Genomic DNA, 21722 nt, shown 5'->3' on the forward strand with positions numbered 1-21722 from the left:
CATAATAAAGACTATCCCTACAATAAAAACGTAGACTTTCCTAACCATGAACCCATCAAACCGCAGCCAGAAGATTTACGAAATTCCACCAAACTATGCACCTCTTTAAATAACACACTGCAGCAAACACAGAAGGAAAAAGCAAGATTAGCCAAACTTGCATGGCTACAGACTCACAACTCAATCAAAAGCCCCCAATTCCAAGAACCTACCAACACCAAAACTCTACTCAAAGCAAAAAGACTATCAATGGACATAACAGAAATAGAATCAATCATGTCAAGCCTCGACAAACGCAAAGAAATATTTAGTACAACTACAGGAAACCAACAACTACAGATGACATCAACCCCGTGTCTAACACAAGTAACCGGAAAAAGACTCATCAAGACAGAAAGCGACACGAACCAACTAGGAAACCAGAATATTCCCAACCAATTTAACTACGACACGATAGAATCCTTCTACACACCGGATAACATAAACAAAAACGACAACTCAATGCCGCTACCAGAACCAACAGAACGCAATTCTCCTACCACAACACCCAACAAACCGGAAAATGACGAAAATACCAACCTAAGAATTCCAACTACAATGATTGATTTGCAAAACATGTTGATGGCAGTACTTTCTCAAACTATGATACCTTTCATCAAATTACACGAATCAATGAACGATAATATCAAAGACCAAGGAACCCTCTTAGCAATGATCCACGCCAAACAGATTTATATCGAAAACTTCCTAAACAAAACAGAGGCCGTCTCAATTCAGAAGCAGAGCATTCGAATCGATGGCAACAACGTCTAATCGAAATGGCCAGAACCGACCGACAGGAAAAAACCAACCTAAACAACGAACTTCTAGCTCTACTTAAACTACAACAACAATTCCAATCTAACCAAAAATTAATCTCAAAGAGCATTCAACCTCAAATACCTCAGTGTTCAAATATCCAACAGACTGCTACACAAACCGAAAGCTCGGACACAACCCTTGCACAACAACCCGTGTCAGTGGCTTCTGCCACTCCAACAGAGCCCCACGTCTCTTCTCAACCACAAGCAACCAAAAACGGAACAGTTCAAGATCTTCCTGAAAGAAAAACCAATTCTTACAACCAAATCAACACAGCCCAAGACAACTAAGAAAAAACAAACAGAATCTAGAGCCTTCCTCAGAACAATAAAATCTACGGATCAACCTATACATGCGTCAAAAAACAAAACACTTATACAGGCCCATCAAGCACCATTGGATCAAGCAATATCACAGCTGGCAAAACCTTCAAACAGACTACAAGCCTCTAAAGATACTTCAAATATGCAGCTGCCACAACTCCTCCCACATTCACCTGCCATCGACGAAGAACTTCTAAACTGTTCAACACACAAAGACTGCGAACTAGATGACACACCGCCACCCATTCACTCCATAACACCACCAGGATATATCATTCTTGATGAATACTCCACCACCCGTGAATCACAATCCTCATACCAATATGAAAATATTTCAGAACATCCCTTACAGGAAACTTCCAAGATTTCCTCGAATACTTCTGATTGCACATCATTACTTGCTGATGACTATGATCAAGTCTCAGATGCTTCCTTTGCCTCTCATAAAATGGATTCCACTGACTGCACATTTCCTTCCTTCATCAATCCGCTAGAACAAAACCTAATTTATCAAATTCACATTGAAAATCAAACTACCAGACCAAAACCTTTAATACTCAATAGAACTAATACCCTTAGACTATTTGGAGCGATATCACAGCTAAAACACATAACATCTAGCAAGATTGATTCAATAATTTTCAAAGATGAAGAGCACCTAGATAGAATCATCGTAGAATTATCTGATCCAGACGATCAAGAACTAATTATAACAAAACGTGACCAACTCCTCAAACTTGGATTCAATTGCTGGGCCTCAACGTCAAGGAAAAATCCTACAAAAAAGTACACGCAAAATCGTAATAAAAATTACTCAACGAAATACCCAATCTCCCCATACTTCCCAATTCCAGAAGAATCGAACATACATGAGAGACCATTCAAGAGAATTTATGATCCAGAAACGTCATTTATAGAAACCATCTCCTCAAGAAGTTCAACCTACTCCCACGCATAGCAACTAAACAATAAGAATATAACATGGTCACTCTGTTCATGGAACACAAGAGGAAACCAACATTTGTTCACTCAACCCTTGCCTGACCTCGAGAAATATCTCATCATCTGTCTCCAAGAGACTTGGATCACTGAAACACAAGCATGCGACGGCTATCTCACTTTCCTAAATCCTGCCATAAAAAAACACCAAGGAAGACCAGCATCAGGCCTACTCACACTAATCAAAATTACCCCGCATTGGAAAGTAGTGCGCAATGAAAATATAAATCCCTGGATTCAATTGCTTATAATAACAACACAAGCGCACCAACAACGAAAAAAAGGAACTGGCGAAACAACAATCGCCATCTTGAACTTGTACTGGAATCCTGCAGCCATTTCACCTGTCGCATTCATTGATGGCGTATTCACGACAATAGACAACCTAGTAATGACCCATCAATGCCTTGAACTTATACTGTGCGGAGATCTCAATATCAACCTAATCACACCAAATGGAACCCCGCGCCCACTCGAACAACTGACAGGCAAAGCAGCGACATGGATGAACGAAATCAGAACGCGAAACCTTACTCTCCTAAATCATGCAAAAGATAACTCTACTCCCTTTGTCCCAACATGGAACAGAGGCCATTCAGCAGCAATAATTGACTATATATTTCTCTCCCAAAACCTTCATGAATCGGTCGAGACAGCTCTAACATTAACCTCTGACCACAGCGACCATAACAAGATAACTGTCACCTCACACACCATTAGCCAACAAAACGCAAAAGTTGCTCCGCTCGAACTTACTGGCACATCATCAAGGCTACGAATACCACAATCAGCGCTATCACTTCTGCCGATGAAACTACACGCCTCAACAAAACCAGATCTTGAAAAGTTGAATTATGAATGGATTCTGCTCCCATTTCATCAAACATTAAAAAACCGCCCACAAAGAACTCATGTACATTCCTACAACGGAGAAATAGCACAAAGAAAAAAGGAGTTAGCTAAACAGATACGCCAACTCAAGAAAAACAAAACATCAGAAAACATGACAAAGAGTAGAAAACTGAAACTTCGATACAACAACTCGAGGAAATCACAACAAGCAATCCTCCTCCAGACAGATGCTGAAACAATAATGAAAACCTACAAGACAAATAATACAAGAGAATTGTGGAATCTACTGAACGATAACCAGCAAAAACAACACAAGCTCGTAGCTAACGTACCAGAACAAACATGGATTACTCACTTCTCGTCCATGTATGCAGCACACGAACAACAATCTCAAGAAAACTTCAACCTCAAACCCAAAACAAACTGGACTGTAGTCATCATGTACGAAGAGCTATTACTCATGATCCAAAACCTCAATCCCTCAAGAGCCCCGGGTCCTGATGGTCTTTCCAATGCTGCCCTCAAACAAGATCCTGAGGCATGGGCTGAATTCATGATACAGATTTTGGAAATTATAAACAGACACAACCGAATTCCAACTACATGGAGAACAGCCACCATAGTGCCGATCCATAAACAAGGACCACGTGACCTTCCTCAGAACTTTCGTCCGATTGCCTTGCTTGACCCACTCGGAAAAATCTTTGCAACAGCACTCTTGAGGCAACTCACTGCATGGGCCACTTCCACTGGACGACTATCACCGCGACAAACAGGCTTCACACGTAACGTTGGAACTAACATCAATCTTCTTTTATTGCACGTAATTAAGCACGAAGCAATAAACAATAAATCCATGATCTACACGGCCTTCATTGACTTAAAGATGGCCTTTGATGCAATACCTCGCCAAAAGCTTTGGGCTAAATTGAGCAAATGGAACTGCCCTGCGAATATCCTAGAACCCATTATACAACTTTATTCAAACACTTCAATAAAAATCAGACTCACAAAACAAGGTCTGACAACGGAGCCTATCAACACAGTGAATGGTCTAAAACAAGGATGTCCCCTCGCAGCGACTTTATACAACCTGTTTACATCAGACATTGATCAATACCTCTCCAACACTCAAACAAACCCTCCGAAAATAAACTCAATACCGGTCCCCATTATGTCCTATGCAGACGACATCGTCTTGCTCGACAAAACACCATTTGGTCTCCAAACTTCTCTTACAGCACTAAGCACCTACATGAACCAAAATGAGCTAACAATTAACAGCACAAAAACAAAAACCATGGCTCTAACAAAACCTAAACCAAAAGCAAAAAAAACACCGGATTTCAACATCAATGGAATACGTTTGGAAAATGTCACAACAATTAAATATCTTGGCATCATGATCAATCAATCAAAGACAGAAAGAGATTGGCTAGACAACCTAGAACAAAAGGCTCAAGCACTCGCACGACAGGGCTCCATCCTACACAGAAAATATGGAAAATTTTCATTTAAGCCCATCATCATGTTCTACAGACAAAAATACATTCCCATCATAACCTATGGAACGGAAACAATGATAAACGCAGACCAGGTAGACTGGGTGAAATTTGAAGCAATATTCTGGCGCAGGATCTTAACTCTTCCTCAATCGTATCCCATGGCGAGAATTCGATACGAAGTAGCTACTCAATCCATCGGTTCCATGGTACGATGGAAAAGACTAGACATATACCGAAAAATACTGTCGGATGACAAGACCCCGGCAACCCAAATTCTGAAAACTAATTCAACTGCTCTAAATAACACAATACTACAAACCTGGAAAAAAACAATAACCAACGAAATGGAACAAGAAAACATATCGGAAGAACTTCTAACGAAACGTCCTCAACACGCTAAAACCAAAATTCTACAAAATGATTGGATCAAAACCATCGAAAAGAAAAATACATACAAACGGACTTTGCGATGCAATAAGGACAACAGAAAATTACATGAACCACAGCCATACATCTTGTCATTCCCTGATCCAAATATCAGATCGACCTTCTTAAAAATCCGCCTGAACACTTTACCAACTAATGAGTACTTGGCATCCATTAGACAAATTCCAAAAAACCAGAACCACTGTCGATTTTGTGAAATCACCACGACACCAGAAACCATATTCCATTTGATCATGGAATGTCCCTTTCTTGCCAACCACCGCAAGCAGTTTGGGGCCTACTTTGCCATGGCCTCGCAGCAAATGACAACAGATGAAAGATGGGCTGCGATTCTCAGTGGACAAAATAACAAATACACATTCACAGCTGTCCTTTACCTTCACAGCATTCTCGAGATTAATGGAGGAAAAATGATATCCTAGAAATGTAGACTGCATTGCTGTCTCTTCTTCTATCCACGTACTTCGCACGAACCACAAGATGAAAAAGTTTGAGACAAAACTAAAACATCAAAAAAAAAAAAAAAAAAAAAAAAAATTGTTACATGCGTTCCCAGAATTTGTGCAGGGTCTGGCTTCGAGCATTTTTGGGTCGATGGCTTTAAATGAAGGTCAATAATTGTATGGTTTGTTTTGAGAAGAGGTAGCGAGAATTGCTAGGTCTCTTTCGTCAAATCCAGGGGCTGCAACTCTTTTCTATCTTTTAAGACTTAAATATTGCACCTAATAAAAGGTTTTTTGTCTGACCGCTCTTGATCATGAGATTCCTGCAATTGTGAATTGTGTCTGCAATTGCAGGGAAGTTGCAGCTTCGTGTTCCTCTCGCGCTTGAAGTAAGGTGATAAAAGATTCAATGTATATCATTTTGGAGTGGATCATGGCAGGCAGGGTCGCTTTGTTCTCATACTTTTCATTGATGGTCTCGTTGAATTTGAGGAATGATGCCAAGGAAACATTTAATGCAGGCATTACGTTGCAGTGTATTTGGAAAGGTGCAGAATTTAGCGGATTTTGTATCCCCCCAACCATTCTTGGAGAGAAGGCAGAGTCGTTGAGAGGTGAAAGGGATGAGGATGACTCTGGTGACTCCATTTCTTTTGCTATTGTAAGACTCAGGATTTTAGGAATAGATGGTAAAAGTCTTTCTGTAGAAGGCCCTTCCTTACACAGCGATTCCTCCACAGAGCCATTGTTTTTGTCAAAGGTTTGCACTCTCCTCGTGCTAAGATTTCTCTGAATTTAGGGCATTAATCGCTTGTCCAATTTCATTAGTTTTGCCTTTGAGTCCAATTTATCCTTGATAAAGGCAATGTCTTTGGCTATACGCACAGCTACGGCAGATGGAACTTCAGCTGTGCTTAATGGAACGTTTCAAGACAATTTTTGTGCAGCCACAGGTTTTACATGCATCTGTGCTGCTGAAGATTGCGTATCAGTTTTCATATTAGGTGACGACAAAGGCACCAGTAAGGAGGGCATATTTTGAGAAGAGAAGGCCCGGGTTTGCTCAGAGGACCATATTGTAGCCTATTTGTTTTCTTCAGGTGGTTCATGGATCGCTGAGTCCTTTTTTTCGCCATCACCCAGGAACCATTTAGTTCCTTTCTTCAAGCTGCCTGGTTTTCTCTTCTTTTGAGTTTGATGTAGCTTTCTCACTGTTAGATGGTAAGTCGAATTCCAATATTTCTCCTTCTGTTAGATCAGGATCCTTATAGTTTTTGGATGCATTTTCTGATTTGTTAATAACATTTGGCAATGGAGTTTTGCAAAAGTCAAAGGGCCTCATTACGACCCTGGCGGAAATCGCGGTGCTAAATGCACCGCGGAGCACGGCGGAAAGCTGCCGATAGCGCCATGGAGGTTGGCGGATTTTCCGCCCCATGCCGACCTTGGCGGGGCGGTAAATCCCCATTCCCCATTTTACCCTTCCCCATTCCCATTTTTGCCCCATAGGGTATAATGGGAGTGGGGAAGGCGTTAATTGCGCCACCGTAAAATACGGTGGCGTAATTAACAACAAGGTCCCGTAGCGCCATGGATTTCTCCGCCCGGAAAAACCAGGCGGAAAACGTTCCATGGCGCTACGGGAACTCGTAGTAGGGCGGACGGGTCCGCCGCGAATAACGCTGGCGTAAACCCACTCCGCCAGGGTCGTAATGAGGCCCAAAGCGTGCGGGCTGTGCATTCAAACTTGGCAGCTGCGAGGAATCTAATGGTTGAGCTGGTAATTTTTTGGCTGTTAAAGCTTTAGATAAGTGCTCACATTCCAAGCCTTTCTCTGAATCTTTCTGCCACATAGTTGCGTCATCTGAATGCACCTTGCCGAAATCCTCTCCGCAAGATAAAAAACCAGGCACACTAATCGTTTTCTCAACATTGGCTGATAATAAACAGTCTGCCTGACGCTTCCTTTGGCGACTCGTTTTCGGAAAGTCAGCCATCTGGTCGATAATGATGGCAGGTTTATAAGCCAACAGTGGAAATCATAATTCAGAAGGGTTAGTATTCCCCAGTTATTCAAATTCAGTCTGAAATCTGAAGTGGTCTGGTATAGTCTGGTATCCTTCAAGAGACGCACTTAAAAATAAAGAGAGTTCTCTCAATTAACTCTGTAGTTCGTGGATAGATTGTGACTGCTTCACATAAAGATTTAGCTTCTTCTCACTGTGTGTCCCACTGCATGCCCCACGAGTGCCAATAGTGTGGTCTGAGGCCAGGAGCCCAGGAACACAGGAACACTCTGGCACCACTCTCTGCGAACCTCCGCATCCGGAAGTGATGTTCTGCAGCGTGCGTTCTGCTCTGCAGTAAAAGGTGAAGACAGACTCTCCACTGACATGGTCCAACACAGGAACACTCTCACAACACTCTCCACGATGCTCCACGTCCGGAGGTGATGTTTTGTAGCGTGCAATCCGCTCTTCAGTAAAGGATGAAGACTCCACTCTCCATTGACAGGGTCCAACACAGCAACACTCTTGCAACACTCTCTAGAACACTCTACTTTACATTATTTATTAAGGAACATTAACACCAAACCGAAATAGCCCATGTAGCCTGCCACAGTTGTTTTTAGTACATTGATTTGCAAATATGGTCAAAATGCTGTGAATCAAAAAGGGACAGCAGTCATGAAATCCACCGTTTTATAGTGGACGCAGGCAGGGGTTGCAAGGAGCATCCATTTGTTGTATCCAGCCCTGTGGGCCTTCCAGTATATTTTGGGAAACTGTGCACTTGAGCACACTGAGGGCCCAATTCTAAGGAGCATTCAAAAATAGAAAAGTGCTCTTCAATGAAGAAAAAACACTTTTGTTAAAAGCACCATATTCTGTCAAAGTGAGCATGTGGTACCCTGGCAGCTAAGCCTCGACTTTTGCTTGTTGCCGATTTACCGCTTGACAATAGCCTTAGCAACCATCAAGAATGCAGCGGAGGCACTGCACGGGGATCATCCTTCCAAAAGCTTTTGCATGTAGAAAAAATAGAGTTAAAATATGGTACTTCTAAGGTGTTGTTAACATCTACTGCACAGGTTTTCCTTTATAATGAAGGCATGTCTTAGTCTGCAGCACCACTTTTCTTATTAACTGAAAGGTAATGGACACTTTCTTAAATTTGGCAGTGTAACTGGTGTGCACATACTGCCCCATAAAGACAGATTTAAAGGGATAGTTTGCTCAAAAATGTTATAATCCCAAAAGATTGTCAATAATCAAAAATATATGTAAAACATATTTTTAAGAAAGTTCCTATGTAACATATTGAGCAAATGAGGCTCAAGGTATTTACATGGGGGCATCCATTTTGTGATTTCAAGCAGCCTCCTCTGTGCATGTTAAGCTCTGCTCTGGTGGCACTAATCAAGCAGCAAAAGCCCCCTACTGGGAGCTTGTGCTTACTGCAGTGAGAGCAGAGCTTAACATGGAGAGGAGGCTGCCTTCTCTTTCATTTTATGTTTTCTGTGCTCCCCAAGCCCATGGAAGCACAGAAAACATAAAATGAAAGGCAGACCAATTATAAATACTTTGCCGGCTTCCGGCGGAGTTTTCATAATTGCTGCTACTTTCTTTTCTAGTTTCAAGTGCGCAGGAAACTAGAAATGAAAGTCGTAGCAATTATGAACACTCTGCCAGATGCCGGCAAAGTATTCATAATTTCCTGGACTTGCCTACAAGAAAAGGTGCAACAATTATAAATACAACAACATTGTATTTATGATTGTGGTGGCTTCAGCTTTGAGTCTCCTGGGCTTCCCCCGGCAGGGGGAGCCCGGGAGACTCAAAGCTGAAGTCACTGCAATCATAAATACAACGCGGTTGTATTTGTAAATGCTGTGGGCCGGATGAGTCTGGGAAACTTCAAAAGAAAACCACAGCATTTATAAATACAACAAGGTTGTATTTATAAATGCTGGTACTTTCGCTTTGAGTCTCCTGGGCTCCCCTGGCTCGGGGAGCCTGGTAGACTCAAAGCAAAAGCCGAGGTTGTATTTATAATTGCTGTGGTTTTCTTTTTAAGTTTCCCAGGCTCCCCCGGGCTGGAGGCTCCCGGGAAACTTAGAAAGAAAACCACAGCAATCATAAATACAACCTTGTTTTATTTATAAATGCTGTGGTTTTCTTTTTAACTTTCCCGGGCACCTCTGGGCCGGAGGAACCCGGGAAACTTAAAAAGAAAACCACAGCATTTATAAATACAAGGTTGTATTTATAAATGCCGGTACTTTTGCTTTCAGTCTCCCGGGCTCCATCGGCTCTGGGGAGCCTGCGGGATTCAAAGTGAAAGCTGCTGCAGTCATGAATACAACATGGTTGTATTTATAATTGCTGTGATTTTATTTTTAAAAACAAATTAAAAAACACTTACCGGCATGCAGCCTTCCTGCCTGCATTCTCTGCTCTCCGGCAATAATGAAGCAAAAGCCACCTAATGGTAGCTTTTGTTTATTACAGCTGGCTGACTTTTGCTTCGTTAGAGCCACAAGGGCAGAGCTTAACACAAGCACAGGATTAAAACTTAACATAGGAACTTTGTTTAAAAATATTTTGTATATATATTTTTGATTATGAGCCATCTTTTTAGCCAATAAAATTCAGAGTGAACTATCCCTTTAATCCGCTTTTACAGTTAGAAAGCATGACATCTCTGCCCTCCAATCTTTCCACCCACCGCTGAATGGTGGCGTTGAAAACTGAAGGGGAGAATGTCACGTTGTTACACTAATTTACTCCTGAGCTCAGCATCGGGTCCAGAGTGGTAAACCAGCAGTCAGCCATTTTGTTTTCCTGCCTTGAGGCGTGGCAACACCAGAACCTTCACAGGGATTTCTGTTTCTAATTAAACCCTCTCTGAAGTGATACATTATGTACATTACAGTTTCTAGTTGTCAAGGATTACAGGAAGTGTGTGTTTTTGAATGGCATCACTTGTAATACATAGGGTGCCGTTGACTACATACATGTGATTTTTAATGGCCGGAGAGCAGTGTGCTGTTTAATAAGTTAAATGTTTCCCTTCTTCCTTTAGGGAGACGTCGTCACCGGGACTCAGAAGAAACGGATGCCGACCTGCTGGATGGCTATGAGAGCCCTTATGAGAATGGGCTGACACCCTCGGATGTGACGCCGGATCCGAGTCTCCCTCCCAGTTACCCGGCCACACCACTTCAGCACTGGCGGGGTCATGCCCACCACCATCCGCGGACCCTGCTAGAGAATGGTGAGCGTGGCCACAACGGTCTGGACGACCCCTTGGCTGCCGACCTTTCAGACCCAGAGGACTGGCCTCTCGCAAAAGAGCGTGAGAGCCCTCTGCTTGCGGTGCGTCGGGCCAACGGTGCCATCTATGGTTGTGGTCGGGTGCTGAGCAGTGGCGGGAGCGGGTATAGACCGGGAAGGGGTGAGTACATTACCAGACCTCCTCCTTTCCCCCACTTTGAGGATGGCCTTTGGGAGCAAGATGAGGAGAACTTGAGCAATTATGATTTGGAGGACTACCCAGTGCCTGATGGTGTCGAGGAGGAGGCCCGCAGCTTCAGCGAGGACCCGGAAGTCTTGATGGAGGAGCCGGAGGAAGGTACAGCAGAGTTCTTTGACTGTGAGAACACGCAGGAGGGAGGCAACAGGACTGAGGCCCAGGAGCCAGGCAGCTTGTGCCTCGGAGTGCAGGAAGGACAAGTTGTCTGTGGAACCACAGGTCTGAAGCCTGACGGCCCGGCTCTGGGGACGGATGACCGGCCCCCGGTCCAGCAGGACACCGCCCTGAAAATACAAGACTCGGGAGACAGCCCACCAGAGTCTCCGGAGAGCAATGTGCAACAGGTAAGAGGGCACATCTGTCACACATATCACCTGGCACCTCATGGCTGGCAAACAAAGGTGTGTTAGCAACGATGTCGTCTCACCTACTGGCATTTCCTCTTTCTGTTTTTTTAATGCCTAATGCCCAAGCTACCTTTTCTTATTCGCTGCCTCGCTATTTCTGTTTGCTTTTCTTGATTTCTCTCATTCTCACCCCTTTATTTAAGGGATCTAGTCTCAAATGGGGCCAGCCCGGACTTCACAAGTTCAGATCTGGACATGCCAGGGCAGACTCAGCCCTTCATCCTTCTGAGTTCTATACATTGAGTGCCATTACATTGGGCAGCATTAACAGCCAATATTAAATCTCTTAGAAGTGGGAAGAATCATAAAGCACTATACAAACATCTGATATGACATTATTTCCTTATCTCCTCTCTCCCTTGTTTTTTTTCTTGTTCTATCTCGCCTTCATTATTGTTATCTGCGTATCTGTTTTTCATCTCTTCAGCTGCGACATGTTATATGCCCCAGAGCTACTTTCTATTTGCACATGGCGGCCCTGCATGCGCCCGTTTGCTGTTCCGGCTCATCTCCGCTTCTGTCCGTGCTTACTTTCTCTCGCTCTACAGAGGGGGATGGGGGGGTTGTTTTCTAGGCTGTATTGATTTTCGATGCATTGCCATATTGTGTTTCCTGTCAGGCCGAGACTTCATTTCTGTGCCTGCTTCGCTGGCGCTACCGAGCCAAGTGGGAAAGAGCACTGTCTGGCATTACTATGTTGTGTGCACTTGTTTGCTAGCAAGCATACTATGCACACACAGCTGCGTTCTATATGCCATCATAGGGAGTGGGCATCAGCCGCACGCTGATGTTGGCTCAGTTCTTTGCAGCGCGCCCATCACTCTCCATGACATAGGGAGAGGCATGTTCGGGTTATGTCTGTGCATAGCTGCCCTCACTTTCCATATCACAGGAGGGAGTGGAGATCTGTCGGACCCTGAGATGGTCGGATTATGTCTGTGCATAGCTGCCCTCACTTTCCATATCACAGGAGGGAGTGGAGATCTGTCGGACCCTGAGATGGTCGGATTATGTCTGTGCATAGCTGCCCTCACTTTCCATATCACAGGAGGGAGTGGGCATCTGCCGGACCCTGAGATGGTCGGATTATGTCTGTGCATAGCTGCCCTCACTTTCCATATCACAGGAGGGAGTGGAGATCTGTCGGACCCTGAGATGGTCGGATTATGTCTGTGCATAGCTGCCCTCACTTTCCATATCACAGGAGGGAGTGGAGATCTGTCGGACCCTGAGATGGTCGGATTATGTCTGTGCCTAGCTGCCCTCACTTTCCATATCGTAAAAGAGAGTGGAGATCTGCCGGACCCTGAGATGTTTGGATTATGGCTGTGGATAGCTGCCCTCACTTTCCATATCATAGGAGGGAGTGGGCATCTGCAGGACCCTGAGATGTTCTCATTATGTCTGTGCATAGCTGCCCTCACTTTCCATATCACAGGAGGGAGTGGAGATCTGTCGGACTCTGAGATGGTCGGATTATGTCTGTGCATAGCTGCCCTCACTTTCCATATCACAGGAGGGAGTGGAGATCTGTCGGACCCTGAGATGGTCGGATTATGTCTGTGCATAGCTGCCCTCACTTTCCATATCACAGGAGGGAGTGGAGATCTGTCGGACCCTGAGATGGTCGGATTATGTCTGTGCATAGCTGCCCTCACTTTCCATATCACAGGAGGGAGTGGGCATCTGCCGGACCCTGAGATGTTCGGATTATGGCTGTGCCTAGCTGCCCTCACTTTCCATATCGTAAAAGAGAGTGGAGATCTGCCGGACACTGAGATGTTTGGATTATGGCTGTGGATAGCTGCCCTCACTTTCCATATCATAGGAGGGAGTGGGCATCTGCAGGACCCTGAGATGTTCTCATTATGTCTGTGCATAGCTGCCCTCACTTTACATATCATAGGAGGGAGTGGAGATCTGCCGGACTGAGATGTTTGGATTATGGGCCTCATTACGAGAATGGAGGTAGCCATGGAGCTTTTAGCTCCATGGCTGCCTCCGTTCCGGGCTCCATTACTAGGTTCCTGCCATGGGGACCTACCGGGTTACTCCGACATAGGAGGACCCGGTAATTCCTCCTTGCAGGAACCTATCCCCATTCCCATTTGAGCCCCCATAGTGCTCAATGGGAATGGGGAGGGAGGTAATAACGGGCAGATTACATCTGGCCCGTTATTGCCTCCCTCTTCCCCTCGCAGGACCCTGAAAGCACGCCTGGTTTTACAGGCGTGCGATCCGGGTGCAGCGATGGAAAGCTTGTAATTGGCGCTCCCGTAATGAAGGGGGCCGGTCCCGTACCGGCCCCCTTCATTACGGGAGCGCCAGCCTTATAATGAGGCCCTATGTCTGTGCATAGCTGTCCTCACTTTACATATCATAGGAAGAAGTGGAGATCTGTCGGACCCTGAGATGTTCGGATTATGTCTGTGCATAGCTGCCCTCACTTTCCATATCATAGGAGGGAGTGGAGACCTGTCGGACCCTGAGATGTTGGGGTTATGTCTGTGCATAGCTGCCCTCACTTTCTATAGCATAGGAGGGAGTAGGCATTTGCAGGTCCCTGAGATGTTCTGATTATGTCTGTGCATAGCTGCCCTCACTTTACATATCATAGGAGGGAGTGGAGATCTGCCGGACTGAGATGTTCGGATTATGCCTGTGCATAGCTGCCCTCACTTTCCATATCATAGATGGGAGTGGAGATCTGTCAGACCCTGAGATGTTCGGATTATATCTGTGCATAGCTACCCTCACTTTCCATATCATAGGAGGGAGTGGGCATTTGCAGGACCCTGAGATGTTCTGATTATGTCTGTGCATAGCTGCCCTCACTTTCCATATCATAGGAGGGAGTGGAGTGCTGTCGGACCCTGAGATGTTCGGATTATGTCTGTGCATAGCTGCCCTCACTTTCCATATCATAGGAGGGAGTGGAGATCTGTCAGACCCTGAGATGTTTGGATTATGTCTGTGCGTAGCTGCCCTCTCTTCACATATCATAGGAGGGAGTGGAGATCTGTCGGACCCTGAGATGTTTGGATTATGTCTGTGGATAGCTGCCCTCAATTTGCATATCATAGGAGGGAGTAGGCGTCTGCCGGACCCTGAGATGTTTGGATAATGGCTGTGGATAGCTGCCCTCACTTTCCATATCATAGGAGGGATTGGGCATCTGCAGGACCTTGAGAGGTTCTGAATATGTATGTGAATAGCTGCCCTCACTTTCCATATCATAGGAAGGTGTGGAGATCTGTCGGACCTTGAGATTTCCGGATTATGTCTGTGCGTAGCTGCCCTCATTTTCCATATCATAGGAGGGAGTGGAGATCTGCCGGACCCTGAGATTTCTGGATTATGTCTGTGCGTAGCTGCCCTCACTTTCCATATCATTGGAAGTAGTGGACATCTGGCGCACCCTGAGATTTTAGGATTTTTTCTGTGCATACCTGCCCTCATTTTCCATATCATAGGAGGCAGTGGAGATCTGTCAGGCCCTGAGATGTTCGGATTATGTCTGTGCATAGCTGCCCTCACTTTCCATATCATTGGAAGTAGTGGACATCTGGCGCACCCTGAGATTTTAGGATTTTTTCTGTGCATACCTGCCCTCATTTTCCATATCATAGGAGGGAGTGGAGATCTGTCAGACCCTGAGATGTTCGGATTATGTCTGTGCATAGCTGCCCTCACTTTCTATATCATAGGAGGGAGTGGAGATCTGTCGGACCCTAAAATGTTCTGATGATGTCTGTGCATAGCTGCCCTCACTTTACATATCATAGGAGGGAGTGGAGATCTTCCGGACTGACATGTTCGGATTATGTCTGTGCATAGCTGCCCTCACTTTCCATATCATAGGAGGAATGGAGATCTGTCGGACCCTGAGATGTTCGGAATATGTCTGTGCATAGCTGCCCTCACTTTCCATATCATAGGAGGGCGTGGAGATCTGTCGGACCATGAGATGTTCAGATTATGTCTGTGCATAGCTGCCCTCACTTTCCATATCATAGGAAGGTGTGGAGATCTGTCGGACCCTGAGATGTTTGGATTATGTCTGTGGATAGCTGCCCTCACTTTCCATATCATAGGGGGGAGTGGGCATCTGCAGGACCCTGAGATGTTCTGATTATGTCTGTGCATAGCTGCCCTCACTTTACGTATCATAGGAGGGAGTGGAGATCTGCCGGACTGAGATGTTTGGATTATGTCTGTGCATAGCTGCCCTCACTTTACATATCATAGGAGGGAGTGGGGATCTGCCGGACTGAGATGTTCGGATTATGTCTGTGCATAGCTGCCCTCACTTTACATATCATAGTAGGGAGTGGAGATCTGTCAGACCCTGAGATGTTCAGATTATGTCTGTGCATAGCTGCCCTCACTATCTATATCATAGGAGGGAGTGGAGATCTGTTGGATCCTAAAATGTTCGGATTATGTCTGTGCATAGCTGCCCTCACTTTTCATATCATAGGAGGGAGTGGGCATCTGCCGGACCCTGAGATGTTCGGATTATGTCTGTGCATAGCTGCCCTCACCTTCCATATCATAGGAGGGAATGGGCATCTTCCCGACCCTCAGATGTTCGGATTATGTCTGTGCATAGATGCCCTCACTTTCTATATCAGAGGAGGGAGTGGAGATCTGCTGGACCCTGAGATGTTTGGATTATGTCTGTGCCTAGCTGCTCTCACTTTCCATATCATAGGAGGGAGTGGAGATCTGCCGGACCCTGAGATGTTCGGATTATGTCTGTGCATAGATGCCCTCACTTTCCATATCATAGGAGGGAGTGGAGATCTGTCGGACCCTGAGATTTCCGGATTATGTCTGTGCATAGCTGCCCTCACTTTCCATATCATAGGAGGGAGTGGAGATCTGTCGGACCCTGAGATTTCCGGATTATGTCTGTGCGTAGCTGCCCTCACTTTCCATATCATTGGAAGTAGTGGACATCTGGCGCACCCTGAGATGTTAGGATTTTTTCTGTGCATACCTGCCCTCATTTTCCATATCATAGGAGGGAGTGGACATCCGGCACAACCTCACATGTTTGGATTAGTCCAGTGTTGCACCTTTCCTCTTTCTTTATAACATTGCATAAAGTGGACACCTACAATAGTAGATAGTGACTCACATCTGGCGGCAACTAGCAAGTTCGGTTACCTCTGGGGCATAGCTTTCCTGTTTCTACATTTTGTGCTATGGCGAGGACATCTGGCACACCCTGACATGTGTGCATAATTCTGTGCATGGCTTAAAATATTCTGGTAGGGTGTGCACATCTGGGAAACGCTGACATGTTCTGTACCCTAACAGCTTCGGATTAGTTCTGCGGCATAGCGCCCCTCGTTCTAGCTATTGTTTTGGGGAGTGGACATCTGGAAAACGCTGACATGTTCTGATTAGTTCTATGTGTAGCTTCCCACACTTAACCTCTCATATTAGTGAGTGGACATCTAGTGCACCCTAACACCTTCGGATTAGTTCTGCGGCATAGCGTCCCTCGTTCAATCTATTGTCGTAGGGAGTAAACATCTTGCAAACGCTGACATGTTCTGATTAGTTCTATGCGTAGCTTCCCTCACCTAATCTCTCATATTAGGGAGTGGACATCCAGCGCACCCTAACACTTTCGGATTAGTTCTGTGGCTTAGCGTCCCTCGTTCTAGCTATTGTCTTAGGGAGTGAACATCTGGCAAACCCTGACATGTTCTGATTAGTTCTATGCGTAGCTTCCCTCACTTAATCTCTCATATTAGGAAGTGGACATCAAGCACACACTGACAAGTGCGAATTAGCTCTGTGGCATGGCGCCCCTCATTCTAGCTATTGTCGTAGGGAGTGAACATCCAACTCCCACTGGCATATTTTGTTGAGTTCTGTGCTTGACTTCTCTTACTCCACATATTGTCATGGGGAGTGGGCAGGTTAGGTTCAGTTCTGTGGCTAGTTTCTCGCGCTCTAGGTGGACATCCGGCAGACGCTGGCATGTTCGTTTAGATTCTGTTCTATGCATGAGTTTCCTCACTCCTATCGTCATAGGAAGTGGACATGCAGAGCTTCCCTCCGTCCTCCTATCGTTTTAGGAAGCGCAACACAGGTTTGAATCCCGATCCTGTGCTTAGAAACCAATCTCTGGCATTAAGCGCGTTATAAAAGAACAATGATCGTGATATGTTCTCCTCAGTTCTGTGAACACCGTCCCATGCATCTGGCGCACACCTAAGTGTCAGTTTAATATTGCGCTAGATGTCCACTGCTTACGGCCTACAACACGGCAGTCGCCTGTGTCTGTCATGCCATTGTGGGCCAGATGTTGTCTCCCTAACACGATAAGTAGAGCAGGGAAAGCTGTGTACCAAACTGAATGAACAGAGGCAGGTGGGAGCTGCTCTCTGTGGTGAATGAGTAAGCTCTCCCTTGCACCCATAGGTGCGGGTAGGACCAGGCTTCGGCATGGTGCAAGCCTTCCCTCCTCCTCGCTCTGCAGTATAGCAAGGCCTGGTTCCCTGGATGTATTGATATTTTCATGCATTGCTCGTGTCTTATTAAACATTGGCGCGGTGCTCCACCAATCCAACCCTCCTCTGGCTGCTCTGCCTCAAACCCCAGGTGAAATAACTCATCAGCCAATCACATATTTCAGTGGTTAAGGGACAGGAGGACCGAGCCTCCATTGCGCGCCTGCCAGGCATGTAGTCCGAAAGCACCTTAAAAACAAGCATTGGCAAAGCCAATACGGCTGGCTTTGTATACATAGAGTGTAAGATTTCTTTCTCCAAGTGTCATAGAGCAAAAGAGGCCTCATCTTTACATTTTGAAAGTAAGTCATATTGGCATAACAAATGCTTTCTATTGTAGATTTGCCACCAAAGACCGTTCACAATGCGTCCAGTTCATAAGGTCTGTTAGACTGCCAAGCACACGGTTTACTTTTCACCCTAATTCTTGTTTCAATTGCCATGACAAGCACATGTCATGGATGCTGCAGAAAGCAGCCAGGTCATGTGAAGACAGTTTGTTTGGATTAGGAACAACTGCTTTCCTCCTGACCAGAAACACCAAAATTTGCTTAAAAAAAAAGAAATTCAGACCCATGCATCCTCCAAGAATTTTGTAAAACAATGAAACCAGCGTGTAATACACACTAATCCGTAAATGATAGCGTTCTGCTATAACACAATGAAGAGATGAATTCACTGTAATTTATGGTTACATCAAATGCACAGCTCAGAGTCGTCACACACAGGGAAAACGCACAGCGAATAGGAACATTAGCATAAAGCAAACGCGGACATGTAAATAACAACAGTGTTGTGCGTGCCAATCCGTTCTAAGATGGCGCTCAGGACACTCTTTCAGTTCAAATGAAAGGCTCTCTTCGCATCATGGAGACGCTGATAATTATTTATTTTATTTCAGTTGTATTTTTAAGCACGCTAGCAGTGGCGGTCATAAACAAATGAAAGGCAAGTTCTAACAAAAACAAATAAGAAATTAATCAATTTACCGAGCACCATATACAATAATAGCAAAAACGATTTGACGCAGCACAAAAGTATTAAAAAAATAAATGTACGAAGCAGCAGGGTAACCAAAGTAGCCCTCTAAAACAACATTACATAACTCACTCCCCGACTTTTTATTTGTTCGTTTTTACAAAATGGCAGCTAGAATGCAGAGCTTTCACAAGGATGAACTCTTTCTGTATCATGGAACAGCAAATTGACTCCAGGACAGTGGTCAAAGTGTACAAAACAGTAGTGGAGCCATGTTTTTATCTGCCCAGCCGCCAGAAGCGCCTCCAAGGGGTGGCCAAGGGGGGCCATGGCCACCCTTATAAAAATGCTGCCCCCCCCCAGTGGCCACCCTATGAAAAAAGCAAAGAAAAAAGACTTTTTCGCACTGAACTGTGCATGTACAGTAATAATATGCCCAGTTCAGTGCGGAAAAAAAGTATTTTTTGGTGTGATTTTTTCTTGCCGCAGGCTCAGCCCGCAATGGACTGGACTGGAGAGTCAAAGAGCAATGTTGGCCCTGCCCCCTATTGATGATCGCACAGTGCCAGTCGATCGACCCAGAAATAAACACAGCCTGAGCGCGTGCATTTCTGCTTTGGCTCGTGCTGGTTCAGGCTGTGTTCCACCCAGGCGCCGGCAGTGCACAGGGCACTGGATTTTGCATGAATACTCTCTCTGAGCAAGATTACAAACTGGTTTTCAAATCAGGATTCTTTTTTACATAACCCTAAACAGCTGTTGGGACATGGTATGTATTACTGCGATGTAGATGAGCTGTGCCAAACAGTAACATCGTGGAAGTTTGCAGAGAAGCAAAGGCTTTATAACTGCGATTGGTGGAGGTTTTGTGGCTGGATAGAAAACTATACGAACCACCTTACTACCTGCAGGTATAGTGTAATGAGCTTCTCCATGTCCCTAACTTCAATGCTACCACTGACTGCTTCAAATGAATAGCAATGTGTAGTTTGGCTTTATAAAGAATAATGCCCACACGTACCCAGCACACTTGATTTTCATATCTCCGCCACTTACACTGATTTTAATGCACAGTGGGCGTGCGTTATCCCCAATGCTGCTCCCAGACTATTCCCTATGGGTAGCAATAGCCGAGGAGTGAGTGGATTTTTGTACGGGCAATATATAGATATATTAAAGGAGGCTGTACGGCTACAAGTCTATATTAATATGTTGCATGAATAAAGTCAATTGACTATTTTACAACATTGGAGACGGAAAAATTACATGTGTATATGAAGTAGACCATAGATTTCCTCTTGACACGTGCACATGTTGCTTTTAAAGACATTGCTCAGAAACTCCAGAGGAGGGGGGCAAGAGGTCCCCTATGGCTCTCCTAAACATGTTCAGCCAACTCGCCTCGGAGATTCGATTGCAACCTGCAGCCATTGGTTTAAATCCCAACAGGGCCGGCCAAGAACGCTCCAATGTCTATAAAATGAGTACCTGAGCTGGGTTATTATATCCTTCCAAAGCGTTTTCCAATGCGGTTTTCCTATTATAAAATGCTTCTGTGAATTAGGCCTTTAGAATACAGAGCAGGTAAAATTCGGAGCCAAACACTACATAAAGGAGCTACTTCTCCCATGTGTCCATAAGTGTTCACACTTTAAAGATTACATGTGATATGAAGATTCGAGGAGAGCCATGCCATCGGCCAGTTCTGATGTCATAAACAAACACTACACTACAGGTGTAGAGTTTTCAAATCACATTTAGAAGCTTAGAATAGGATCTGCCAGCAGGCATCATTGCTGTTATGCCCAGCCCTGGGCCAGCAGGCAAGAACCTGTCTTATTTTACACCTCAGTGAGCGGTGTATTTACTTAAACAAATACACTGCTCTCCGAGGTGAGAAAACGGGCATTAAAGTGAAGGGTAGAGGCTGAGGACAAAAGCCTGTCAGCCCATCAGTAGGACTCCCACCACCCCCATGTTGCACCTTGAATCTTAACTCCTGGCTCAGCTTTTACATGGCCCATGCTTTCAATAATTACCATTAACAAAAGAAAAGTACATTTGCGTGCATGCAGGGATTGTATGTATGTATGCATGCATGTATGAATGTATGCATGCATGCGAGGGAATGTGTAAATGGTAGTATGTTTGTATGCTAAGCGGTGTCTGCAAGTGCACACCTATGAATGAATGCAGTGTGACTGTGTGAATGGTGTGACTGTGTGTGCTAATGCTTGTGAATGACAGATAAGCTTTGTGGGTGTATGTGTCTGAATGTATCCATATCTCTGTGTATCTGGGGAGGGGCATTGGAGAATGACATTTTTTTGACAAGAGCATGGCATGTTTTACTGCCGTTTTTGGGGAAAGGAACGGCAACTTGAGTGTTTCTATGTGATGGTGGGGTTACAGTGGGGGTGGGGTGGGGGAGAATACTACAGTGGTGCTGGCCTGGCTGGGTCTTACTGTGGCATGGAATGTTGTACTCGCATTAAGGTCAAAGGGAACACGATGAGTGTTCTTACATGGGGAGCGCATGTTTCCTTATTTTGACTTGGGTCTTTATTTTACTAGTGTTTAAGGTCAAAGGCAACATACATATCCTTACATGGGGGAATATAACATGGTGCATGGAACATAAGTGTTCTTATATGGGGGGATTTGTGTGATGATATGCTATTTATAATCCGCTTTCACCAAAGCAATGTACAGAGAACATATTCACATCAAATGTATCACCCAGCTGAAGTTTGCACTCATTTAATGAGCTTTATTTATTTATTGCATTTATTGACATCGCCCACACCCGTAAGTATCACGGCAGTGGTACAACTTGGTGAGC

At 44.9% G+C, this 21722-nt stretch overlaps 1 protein-coding gene across 4 annotated transcripts in view; it reads left to right on the top strand.

Annotated features, from left to right (window-relative positions):
• Positions 1 to 21722, top strand: part of JPH4 (junctophilin 4) — a 403230-nt gene that overhangs the window by 178483 nt on the left and 203025 nt on the right. For all 4 annotated transcript variants that reach the window (XM_069633939.1, XM_069633941.1, XM_069633940.1 and 1 more), the window contains exon 5: positions 10516 to 11309. In XM_069633939.1, coding sequence (XP_069490040.1) covers positions 10516 to 11309 — 794 coding nt within the window. The remainder of the gene's footprint in view (positions 1 to 10515; positions 11310 to 21722) is intronic.

Source organism: Ambystoma mexicanum, chromosome 13 (genome assembly GCF_040938575.1).
Source record: "Ambystoma mexicanum isolate Mex_15411 chromosome 13, UKY_AmexF1_1, whole genome shotgun sequence".
NCBI classification, from domain to species: domain Eukaryota; kingdom Metazoa; phylum Chordata; class Amphibia; order Caudata; family Ambystomatidae; genus Ambystoma; species Ambystoma mexicanum.